We start from the raw sequence: 12,101 nt of genomic DNA, 5'->3' as shown, positions 1-12,101 counted from the left end.
AACCAGGGCTCTATAAGTTTCCTCCTTGACTAGGACAGACTTTCCCAATCCTTTAGAATGTCAACTCGAAGTGCCTTAAACTATTAAGGAGAGTTACCAGCTCGGGTAATTACTTGGGCAGATAATTACCCTCTCGGAGGATGTACATATTTCAGATGCCGCTTCGAGCATGCTGGCGCCCATATGCGATGTCTGATTGAGAAAGTTAGTGGGGTTCCCCGTGGCTGCAAAAGTCATGATGTGTTACAAGTCCCCAAACTGGAATCCCCCCAGAGGGAGCTGTGCAGCCGAGACCTCTGCAGCCTAGCGGCTCCCAAGCGGACAGGAGGGGACCGCACCCTCGGCTTCGAGGGCGGGGCCTGGGAGGCTTTATCCAATCAAGGCTATATGACCTAACTAGTTGGACGGGATTCTGTGACCCGGTTGAACCAATGAAAACTCGAGCGCTGTGGCCGACTGGCCCCTCCCTCTCCCGGAAGCAATGGCCCTCCTTCCGCCACACCTAGGCGGAGCTACCTTCTGATTCGCCTTCCCATTGGCTAGCTAAGCTGCCGGTCACGGGAGGCGGGAGTGCCTGCGCGGAGAGCGGCAGGCCTAGAGCGAGAATCTGTACAGGGAGTCGCGGAGGCGTCTCCGGCCTCTAGTCGCCGCCGCTACCGGCACCTCCTGGTGCGGCCGCGTGGGGCCCCGGCGATCCAGCTGAGCCCCGCCGGGAGGGAGAGAAGGAAAGAAGGGCGCCTCTTCCCGCGCCCCGCCGCCCCAGGTGAGCCATGGAGGAGCTGAGAGCCTCGGCAGGCCCACGCGTGACCTTCAGGTGACGGACCCCTCGGTGGATCTGCGGTCCGCGCCCACCTCCCCCCACCACGGTCACCGAGGACACCGACCCGCGCCCACCCCTGCCCAAGCTCACCGGGGACGCCGACTCGTCCGCACTCCCGCCCACCGGGCACACCGATCCGCGCTCCCTTCCCCGGCCCGCGCTCACGGGGGGGCCGAGACGCCCAGCCTGTCCCCCTCCGCCCGAGGACGTGGTCTGCGCAGGTAGGTCGCCGATCCCCTCTGGCAGTGTGGGGACCACGCACGGACGCGAAGGGACTCACGAGAGACAGGGAGCAGAATATATGCTTGCCCGCATTGTCAAGAGTAACCCACGGATTTGTCCTTATTTCACGAGGTATCATTGTAGGTCTGCATTAGGCTTGTGTGTGCGCAAAAGGGCTGGCATGTGTTTAAAAAAAAATTCCCAGTAAGTTTGCATTGCCGTGAGCACAAAAGAGCCCACGTACGGGAGCAGTTCTCGGGCCTGACAGGGCCTGTGTAACTCGTTCATCTTCTCTAGTCCAGCTCCAAAGCATTCAATGATATGGACCATAGCGAAAAGGAGGCGATCTTCTCAAATTCTTCATTTATCCTACTTTCACAATCTCATTATGTTTTTTCGATGCCATAGAGGAAGGCAGGCCGTTGGCTCTACATTAACGTAACCAGAAGTAGAAGTCATTTATTGGGAGAGGAGACAGGATTGTGAGTGGAAGCAGGGATGGAGAAGACGGGTTCAACTGAAGAGAAGGTCCTGAGATGACGGAATTGAGACGATGGGGGCCTGATGGGACATCAGGATGAGGAAGAGTGTGGACATTGGGGTGGTGGGGGCATTCCAGAAAGGAATTATCAAACCAGCTGTCCTGGAGTTCAACTCAAGTAGACAAATTCAACTTGAGTTAAATGCAAGAAACTTTAAGCAAATAAAAGGGCAGCATAGTCTTGTCAGATTTTTCAAGTTCCACACACATTTTTATAAATGACGAATCAGGCATCTACTTACCTTTGTGATCTTGCTCCAGACCTTTCTGTTTTCTTATTTATAAAGTTGTTACAGTAGTGTCCTTCTCACCCATGATCCAAAATCTATTGCCATCAACTCGATTCTGACCCCCTAGCAACCCTATGGAAACCCTGGTGGCATAGTGGTTAAGTGCTACGGCTGCTAACCAAAAGGTCGGCAGTTTGAATCCACCAGGCGCTCCTTGTAAACTCTATGGGGCAGTTCTCCTCTGTCCTGTAGGGTCGCTAGGAGTCGTAATCAGCTCAACAGCAGTAGGTTTAGCAACCCTACAGGACAGAGTAGAATTGCCTCATAGTGTTTCCAAGGCTGTAAATCTTTACAGAAGCAGAGTGCCACATCTTTCTCCTGTGGAGCAGCTGATGAGTTTGAACTGCCAACCTTAGGTTTAGCAGCCGAGTGCTTAACCACTGCACCACCACGGCTTCTTTCAGCCAGCATGGTATGGTGATGCTTAAATGAGGTAATGTATGTAAAGCCCCATCACAATACCTAGCCCAGAGTAAGTGCACGTTGATGCTTAACTTCGAGGTCCACGGAGGAAGTGGAAGGACCAGTGTCTGCCGATGACCTTACTGTTATGTCTAGGGTGCCCCCCCATCCTCCATCTCTTCACAAGTCTTCAGTAGAGGTAGATGCCACCGCCTTTCCCAGCCCGTAAGTCTACCTGACCAGGCCTCTTTCCAGACCCTATGTAGAATCTTTTATCTATTTCATAAGCTGATACTTAGAGCAGGCCCTGGTGGCACAGCGGTTAAGTGCTTGGCTGCTAACTGAAAGCATGGTGGTTCAAACCCATTAGTTGCTCCGTGGGAGAAAGATGTGGCAGTCTGCTTCCATAATGGGGCAGTTCTACCCTGTCCTATAGGGTCGCCATGATTTGGAGTCGACTTGATGGCAACGGGAAGCTGATTTCTTTTTTAAAGTTAAGATCTTTTACTAGAAGATCTTAAAAAACCTGAAATAAAAAAATTATTTGATGCTTAGTTTGTAAATCTTAACACATCTAATATTTAGCAGTATTGTCCACTTTTGGTTTTTGTATTGTTTTTAGTGAAATATTTTAATTATGCAAATAAGAACAGAACTGTAACAAACAGCTGTATCTCTACTCTTAAAAAAGAAGACATTAATATTTATACTTGGAAACTTTTTTTTCTATTTTAAAGGAGATGTGACATTTCAGGTACAGTTGAAATTCTTTTTGTTCCATTTTAGGCCATAGAACTTCTTTGAATCTAGTCTTTCAGTTGTGACTCCACAGGACTTATCTAGTAGGTGTTACCCAAAAACCAAACCAAACCCGCTGCCATGGAGTTGATTCCAACTCTTGACGACCCCACAGGGTTTCCAAGGCTGTAAATCTCTACAGAAGCAGGACGCACATATTTCTCTCACAGAGCTGCTGGTGGTTTCAAACTACTGATCTTTTGGTTAGCAGTCAGTTACTTTAACCACCACACACCAGGGATCCTAGTAGGTATTAGTGATCACATAAGTTAGGTGTCTTACCTTCTAATTCCCTGTCAGGCCCAAGGTCTGCTTCTTAGAGCTCACCACGAGAATCATGGCCACCGTTGGGGTCCTGTCCTGGCCTTGTGGCATTTGTTCTCTTACCCTTTTAAGAAACCTGCCTTCTCTTCTCCCTCCCAGATTCTCACCAGCTGCCAAGCACATGCTGTCTGATTGGCTTGATGTGATTGGGCCAGTGACTGCTGTTCCCTTCCACTTAATACTCTGTTTTCACCCAGAGTAAAAAATGTCCCCATTTCTCTAGGGGCAGTCACACCGATTCCATGCTTTGAGGAGAAGCTGGCCTTTCGTAGTAACATGAGATTTTTAAAATTTTTAATAATAGCTACCATTTTTGCAGGCTTTTTACTAAGCACTTGATGTACACTATTTGATTTAATTCTCCTAATACAGTTATGCCACAGTGGTGACACTCCCCCTTAGAAATTAGCAAGCTGATGCTTGTTAAGATTTTGCATTGCTTGAATTTGAGCCTAGCTCCTTCTCTCTGCGGGATGTGTACTCTCGGCCTTTCTGTTTCAGTGGTATGCAGCTGTCAACCACTAAGAGAAGGGGGGGATTCCATTGTTAGGGAAGAGCAGATTTTAACATCCGCTAAAATGAGTTCTCTTCAACCCTCTTGTCCTCCAGCTCCTGGCTGTCTAAGGTGGAGGAGACGCCCTGGCAGAGGCCCCTCCAGCAGAACGAGAGATGTCGTTGTTGGATTTCAAGACCTACGTGGATCAGGCATGCCGAGCCGCAGAGGAGTTTGTCAGCATCTACTACAGCACCATGGACAAGCGGAGGCGTCTGCTGTCCCGGCTCTACATGGGCACGGCCACCCTCGTGTGGAATGGAAATGCTGTTTCAGGACAAGAATCCTTGAGTGAGTTTTTTGAAATGTTGCCCTCCAGTGAGTTTCAGATTAATGTGGTAGACTGCCAGCCTGTTCATGATGAAGCCACACCAAGCCAGACCACAGTCCTTGTTGTCATCTGTGGGACAGTGAAGTTTGAGGGTAATAAACAGCGGGATTTCAACCAGAACTTCATCCTGACAGCCCAGGCCTCGCCCAGCAACACAGTGTGGAAGATTGCGAGCGACTGCTTCCGGTTCCAGGACTGGTCCAGCTAGTTGGGCAGGAAGGCCTCCTCACTTCACCCTGCGCTGGGGGACGCAGGTCTCCAGACTGGGGGACACAAGCTCATTCCTGTTCTTCCACAGACACTGCGGACCAGCATGCCAAGGTGGGATGCTTCTGCATGCCCTCCAGGCCTAGAAGCCCTTTTTTGAGTTTGTGATAGTTGCCTTTTAAGAGTATCATACTTTCTATTTTTTTATTTACCCTGTAGATACTCTGGTTCTGGAAATTCTGAAAAATAAAATAAGACAAGTGTTGCTTCCTTCCCCTTGCCTGGTGTGTCTGACTAGGTTTTGAGGAAATGGAGGATTAAAGGCAGGACTCACAGAAAGTACCTGCAGAGGTGTGATGTCCAGGGCTGAGCACCTGCCTGTCCCAGGTGTATGCACAGGTGTACTGGAGCGGTGGGGCACAGCCCTCTCTGCGCATTAGAATCTTTTGGAGCACTTTGAAAAATATCTGTGCTTAGGCCACACCCCCAGAACATCTGTACGCAGATAATCTGAGGATAAGGCTGGGCATTGACATTTTTCAAAAGCACCCTATGTGTCTTAAAATGTAACATTTAAAAAAAAAGTTGCTGTCAAGTTGATTCATCATGACTCCACATGTGCAGGGTAGAACTGCTTGATAGAATTTTCAAGGCTGTGACCTTTTGGAAACAGATCTCCAGGCCTTTTTTCCAAGGTACCTCTGGGTGGGTTTGAACCACCAACCTTTCAGTTAGTAGTCAAGTGGTTAACCATTTGTGCTACCCAGGGTCTCCCTAGTTCACATTAGGGTACATCAGAATCACCCAACACGGCTGAGATTGAAATGATGAAAACAGATACTAAAGGGTTAGCTAATAACTGCTTGTAAATGAAGCAGCTATATCAACTACTCCTGTAAAGAGAAAGCAACTACAAACTGCTTTTAAGAGAAAGAAGCACTGAGGTTGAGGGGGAAGTTCCCCCAATGACACTCTTTATTGGGTTTGATAATTCACTGCAGTGGTCACAGAAAACACGGAAACACTATGTCTGCAATAAGGACTTTAACATAACAGGGTTTTAAACAAAGATATGCATAGGGTGAGGTTTGGAAGGGTATCCCTGCATGGGGCCCCAATATCTTAAGGGGACCCACTTTCCCTTTCCAAAAACCAGTGTTCACTCTTGTCAGCCAAGAACTGTTTAATGATATCACTTGGTGAGCTCTGCCCTCAGCCGCTCCTCTCAACTGCTCCCGACTCCCTTGTCTGGGGTCTGGCCTTTACACTCTGCTGCCACCGTCTGGGTCACCTCGCCTCCACCTCTTCTGGCACCGTCACAGCTGCTGCCTCCAAAACCACTGCAGGTCTATACGGTCTGGGAGGTTCATTAGCACAGGGCTCACGTGTCCAAAGGACATGCTCCCCTCCTTACTCTTGTAAATTAGGAGGCCCCATCTGAGCCTCAGTGTTCTAGGGCTTTTATCAGTCACCAGGCAGGGCCCCAGCCAATCCTTGTAAACGTCAACTACCGGGCAGAGCACGCCACCCCCACCCCGGCTCCCAGCCAATCTGTATAAAGGTTAACTACAGGGTAGGGTACCCCAGCCGATCCAGGAAAGGTCAGTTCCTGGTCAGAGCTCCTGAGCCAATCCAGGTAAAGATCAGACCAAAGGGGCTTAGAAGCCAGGACCAAACAGCCAAATTGCTTTTTGTTAAGGTGAGTCTACACGCTGCATCATCAGAATTAGAAGCTAGTTTTATTTGCCGTAGAGTCCCTGGGTAGTGCAAACAGTTAACACCCTCTGCTACTAACCAAAAGGTTGGAGGTTCAAGTCCACCCAGAGGTTCCTTGGAAGAAAGGCCTGGCCATCTACTTCTGAAAAATCAGCCATTGAAAACCATATGGAACACAGTTCTCCTCTGACACATACAGGGTCACCATGAGTCCAAAGTCAACCGGACAGCAACTGGTTTGTAGTTGTTTTGTTTTTAGTTGACCCTAAATACCAACGCTTACATTTTACAACTTTGCATAAAGTGGACCTTAATTGCATTTCTCCAAAGTAAAGTAAGAATAGAAAACTATAGAAGGCTCCATTATTCTTTGACCAATAGATGAGATCTTGTGGCCATGCAGCCTCCCAGTTAAATTTTCTTTGATAAGAGCATACTAGGTTTGAGATAGTGTTGTAGGTTGGAATGGTGGAACCAGGAAATTTGAGCAGGACGAGGATCTTGATGTGTACTGTGGCACAGACAGCTGGTTGTTTCCTAATATTCTTCATCTTTATTAATTACTGAAGCCCAGTGTTTAACAGGACAAGGTACTCACTTAAAAGATTTCACTTCCCAGCTCAACTGATAGCTCGGTTTGACATATGACTAGGCTCTGGCCCCTGAAGTAAAAGCTGAAAGACAGTACTTGTGGGAATTTACTTTCAAAGTACCCTTCCTCCCTTCCTCTATTCTGCTGCTTGGAAAGTGGTTGCAGTGGCTGGACCACTGGCTCAAGCTCAGTCATGGACCCTGAAGCCAGCTTGGCTAGGCCCTAGAGGTAGGATGGCAGTGAGCTGGAAGGACTCTGGCTCCCTGGTGACTACATGGGACCACCAAAATAGCCCTAGTCTGCCTACCCCCAGACTGCTTTTTTAATCAGAAAGAAAGAAATTCTTCTTTAAGCCACTGTTGTTTGGGGTCTTTGTCATGTGGTGCAGAGCCTAATCCTAGGTACGGGGAGAATGTTTGCAATAAGGGCTTACTGTAGGGGCATGGCTTTGCCATGGTGCCCTGGCCACCTTGCACGTCTCCATGTAGGCCATGTAAGTAAGACTCGATGGCAGGCCGGCTGGAGTTCTGAAAAAATGCCAGGTGATTCTTGCTGGAGCAGGGGAGAGGAGCCATCTGGGGAGGAGTCCTTGGGAAGCAGTTTCCCATCCCTGTCTTGTGTTTCTCATCATCTCTCTAATTTTAGTTGACACGGACGCTCTACCTCCTGCACTCAGTATTGTCCTATAGGATGAGGGCCGAGGGGAGCTGCCGCCATGCTGGCCTCGCTTTGCTGACTCTGTAAGTAATAAACTGAAGCCATTCAGGCGCTCATTGTCTCTTTGCTGGCCAAATCCACGCAAGCGTGGCGAGCCCAGCTAGCCGCTGCTTAGAGACTGTAGACCACTTGACACTACCTTACCGTTTCAGGAACTCATACAAATCACTAACAAAGACTACACATTGAAAAAATGAGAAAGGATATGAAAATCACAGTATAGAAATGCAAAAATAAACATATAAAATGATACTCAACTTAATCGTTCAACAGATTATTACAGTACAGACATTGCAATAGACATGTTCCCAAAAATACATTCCACTAATCTCAGTTTGGGGCAGCCATTTAAATTTGGATAGACTTAAGCCCATTTCCAAGCTAGATGGGCCTCAACTGGTCTAATGAAATCCCATTGCCCTCACACGGTGGAGGTGGCTGGTAATGTGGGCCTTGCAGCAGGAGGCCCTGAAGTCAGCCCTGCTGGACATGAGACACAGAGGAAGGGGTTTGTGAAGGAGGTGTCCCTGCTCCCACGGCCATCAGGGCAGAACAAGAGCGCACGACTGAGCCTGGGGGAGCCAGGACAGTCCTTTCAGTGTGCAGATTCTTTCCCTGCCCCCCACGATCCCAAGGCATTCGGTCCAATAGATCCTTGCCCCAGCTATTGTCAGACACCTTTAGGTGGGGACCGTGGTGGCTCCGTGAGCCCTGGTGGTGTAGTAGTTAAAGTGCTCAACTGCGGACTGAAAGGTTGGCGGTTCAAAACTACCAGCCACTCCGTGGGAGGAAAGTGTGGCAGTCTGCTTCTGTAAAGATTACAGCCTTGGAAACGCTATGGAGCAGTTCTGCTTTGACTTCTAGGGTCAATATGAAGCGGAATTGACTCGACGGCAATGGGTTTGGTTTGGTCGTGGCTCTACAGGACTTACCTGGTGGAAAACTGTGCCAACGTGTTTTGCAATACTGTAAATCATTTCCACTTTCCTTTTATATGAATTTAATAATTTGGTGTTGGGAATATCTATTTTTAAACTTTAATGCCATCTATATGAATGTGCCTCCTTTGAAAATACTGCTCTGTCTGAATTCTCTTTCAATAACCCTCCCATCGGAGCTCAGTGGAATGTTTCTTGTTTCCTGCATGGGGAGCAAGCAACTCTGAAAATGATGCCATTTCCATTCAGTCTCCTCTCATCCTTTCTTTGGAATGTGCTGGTTTAGGGGGTTTGTGGCTATTATTTTTCCCGCAAGACACCTATTTGTTTCTGTCTCTTTGAATTGCAGATATTTTGAATGAAAACTGTGGTCTCTTTCGATGCTGAATTTTGATGCTTTTTTGGTTGCCTCTCCTCATAATACTGCAGTCAGACTTTTCACTCTTCAGCTCTAGTCCGTTCAAAATGCCCCTGCCAGAAGAAGCCTGGTCTGCCCACTGAACCTCCCCCTGAAGGGGCAGAAAGCAGGGCCTGGATGCAGTCACATCACCTGAGTAGCTCTGCTCCTTGCACTCAAGGGGCTTGTGATATAATCAGGAGATGTGACATGGCAAATTAAGTACATTAAGTTCCAGAGCCACGTATAAAGAGTGACCAAACCAGTCACACACTTGTGCATAACAATGTTAAACAGTATTCAGCTGAGACACTGGTAAAATCCACGTGACAGACAAAAGTAAGTTCCAACCAGGATGAGAATTGTACGAGGCCTTAGAACACTGTCCCACAAGGAAGATATGCAAGGGGGGAGAGTGGAGTCGCGGGGAGGAATTTTGTTTAGGGACTCATTTGGAGGGAGACGCTTCTGGACTTCAAATTGCAAAGCCCCTCCTCCATCCCTGCCCTTAAGTGGGGCGAGGTGGGATGCCACCTTCGTCACTTCAGACTAAATAGAGGGCGTGAGTCTCAATAGGGTCACTCAGCAAGCTGGATCTGAATTCCCTGGAGTCTGTGACTCACACTGGCCGAGAAGCTTCAGAACAACAGACAGTGGATGTCCCCAAGGGATAACATGTTTGGGAAAGAGCTTGGCTGCTAACCAAAAGGTCAGTTTGAATTCTGTCTTAGTTATCTAGTGCTGCTATAACAGAAATACCACAAGTGGATGGCTTTAACAAAGAGAAATTTATTCTCTCACAATTTAGGAGGCCAGAAGTCCAAAATCAGGATGCCAGCTCTAGGAGAAGACTTTCTCTCTCTGTCGGTTCTGGGGGAAGGTCCTTGTCATCAATCTTCCCTGGTCAAGGAGATTCACAGTGCAGGGACTACGAGTCCAAAGAATAGGCTATTCTCCTGGCTCTTGTTTCTTGATGGTATGAGGTCCCTGTATCTCTCTGCTTGCTTCTCTCTTTTATATCTGAAAAGAGATTGACTTAAGACACAACCTACTCTTGTAGATTGAGTCCTGCCTCATTAACGTAACTGCCTCTAATCTTGCCTCATTAACTTCATAGAGGTAGGATTTACAACATATGGGAGAATCATATCAGATGACAGACAAAATGGTGGACAGTCACAGAATACTGGAATCATGGACTAGCCAAGTTGACACACATTTTTTTTTTGTGGGGGTGGGGAGGACACAAATCAATCCTCAACACCTGCTTTCCTTACAGGAGTCTGGAATCTTGTTATATGCTAAGCATATGTGCCTACGTGACCAGCCCCAATAAAAACCCTGGGCCCTCAGAGCTTCCTTCATAGAAAGCATTTCACATGTGTTGTTACAATTCAGTGCTGGTGGAATTAAACACATCATGTGTGACCCCACCTGGGGGACCCTTGGAAGCTTTCGTCTGATTTCCCTAAACCTTGCCCCATGCACCTTTCTCTTTGTTGATTATCCTTTGTGTCCTTTTGCTGTAATACATCATAGCCATGAGTTTGACTGTATGCAGAATCCTGTGAGTCCTCCTGGTGAATCACACAATCTAGGGAACCTCTGACTCAGAGCCTTGGGCATTTTGATGCAGCTTAAGAACTGGTACAGCACAAGCATTTTATTAGATTCACACAACTGAGCCATTAGCTTGGCACTTGTTGAGTCTCCACTTGCAGAGTACTTCTTTATCTTCGTCTGTTGGGCACATTGATGCTGAGGAGTCATGTCTGCCTTCTCTGGACATTGAACAGTGATGATAATCTCTTTCTCCAAGCCTTGGTTTCTTGGTTTTGGTGCTGGAATGCCTAGACGTATGACTAGGTGTTCCCATGGGTTACATTTGTTGAGATGAAGTATTGACATTCCAGGAGGAAAAAAACTTGAAAATAATTTATTTATCGATTAGCTCTTTTGAAAACCCATGTGCAGTTCAAAGATATTGAGTAGCTGTGTTTTTCACCTGGCTTGTGAAGGTCTTGTTTTGAAGGTGGGCTTTATCGATTATGATATCTGTTTCCAGAGCCTGCACCCATGTATGTGAGCCAGCTGGAAATGCACTTACTCAGCAAGAGCTGTCAGTCGCCACCAGCACATCCATGTGGGAGAGAAGCCATGTAAGCATTTACCTGACATCAGGATATGTTGAGACATTTCCAGAAGTTAAACCTCCACCATGCCAGGGGTCCTCAATGGATTTCATTTAGAATTAATACCTGTTAAAACTTTTATTCCTAGATAATATCCATATAATTAAATATAAATGATTCCAGTAGAGTAATAAAGGTGAAAACCCACTCTGTTTTAAAAAGCAAATATATCACTGATACCAGAATTGGACAAAGACACCTCAAAAGTAAAAACTATAGGCCAATATCATATATGAATATAAACTTAAAAAAAAAAAACCTTAAAGTAAAATAGTAGCAAATAGGCTTTTATAATATATTAAAAGAATAATCCACAACTATGTCTTATTTTAGGATGTTTATTTCCCATCAGTTTTTTCCCTCAGTAGATACCAAAAATATATCTGATAAAATTCAGTAGTCATTCATAAAAAGAAAAGATAATTCTTGAGAATACTGAAATATTTATTTCAGTCTAAAATCAAAGATCATTCATAAGGATTAAAAATCAAGATATCCATATCATTGTTATGTTTTATGGCAGTTGTGGCTACTGCTAAATTAAGGAATCAGTGAGAGGTATGGTATGGGGACAGAAAGACAGAAAATCATTGTCTGCAATGTGTGTACATACTGGACAGGTGAAATATATTAAATTAACCATGAGAATTAAAGAGTTCAGTAGTGCCGCAATATAAAACATATATACAGAGATCAATAGCAGTCTCATATCATAGCAAAAAGCAATTAGGAAAAGGAATGAAAGGAGAAGGGCACTTTCACAGTAACAAAGTTACCCAATTACCTAGGAGAATCTTGGTGGGGATATGTGTGATGATCACATGAATTGAAGCATAAAACTGTTGAGAAAGATAAAATATTGCTGAAGTAAATTAATGGATATAAACCTCTGTGCTTCTGGATATAAACACTAAGTATCATAAAGATGTTAATTCTTCCTAAGGTAGGTTACTAGATTTAATTTTATCAACGTCAATATATGCCAATTTAATTTTTTTTTATTCTGCAAAACGCTTCTAACCCTAACCTGGAAGAATAAGTTGGTGACAATAGCTTAATCC

At 46.1% G+C, this 12,101-nt stretch overlaps 1 protein-coding gene across 1 annotated transcript; it reads left to right on the top strand.

The window, feature by feature from the left end:
* Nucleotides 1-3,233: 3,233 nt before the first annotated feature.
* Nucleotides 3,234-11,257, top strand: NXT1 (nuclear transport factor 2 like export factor 1). Its single transcript, XM_023731394.1, has 2 exons — nt 3,234-4,602; nt 10,914-11,257. The coding sequence occupies exon 1, from the start codon at nt 4,067-4,069 to the stop codon at nt 4,487-4,489; it is 423 nt and encodes a 140-aa protein (XP_023587162.1). The 5' UTR covers nt 3,234-4,066; the 3' UTR covers nt 4,490-4,602; nt 10,914-11,257.
* The last annotated feature ends 844 nt before the right edge of the window (nt 11,258-12,101 follow it).

Source organism: Trichechus manatus, unplaced genomic scaffold (genome assembly GCF_000243295.1).
Source record: "Trichechus manatus latirostris isolate Lorelei unplaced genomic scaffold, TriManLat1.0 scaffold00042, whole genome shotgun sequence".
NCBI lineage: Eukaryota > Metazoa > Chordata > Mammalia > Sirenia > Trichechidae > Trichechus > Trichechus manatus.
This window is presented reverse-complemented; position numbering and strand designations above follow the sequence as displayed.

Bases quoted from the DNA above. Each gene is read 5' to 3' on its own strand.
- NXT1 (XM_023731394.1), top strand. From the start codon at position 4,067: ATGTCGTTGTTGGATTTCAAGACCTACGTGGATCAGGCATGCCGAGCC.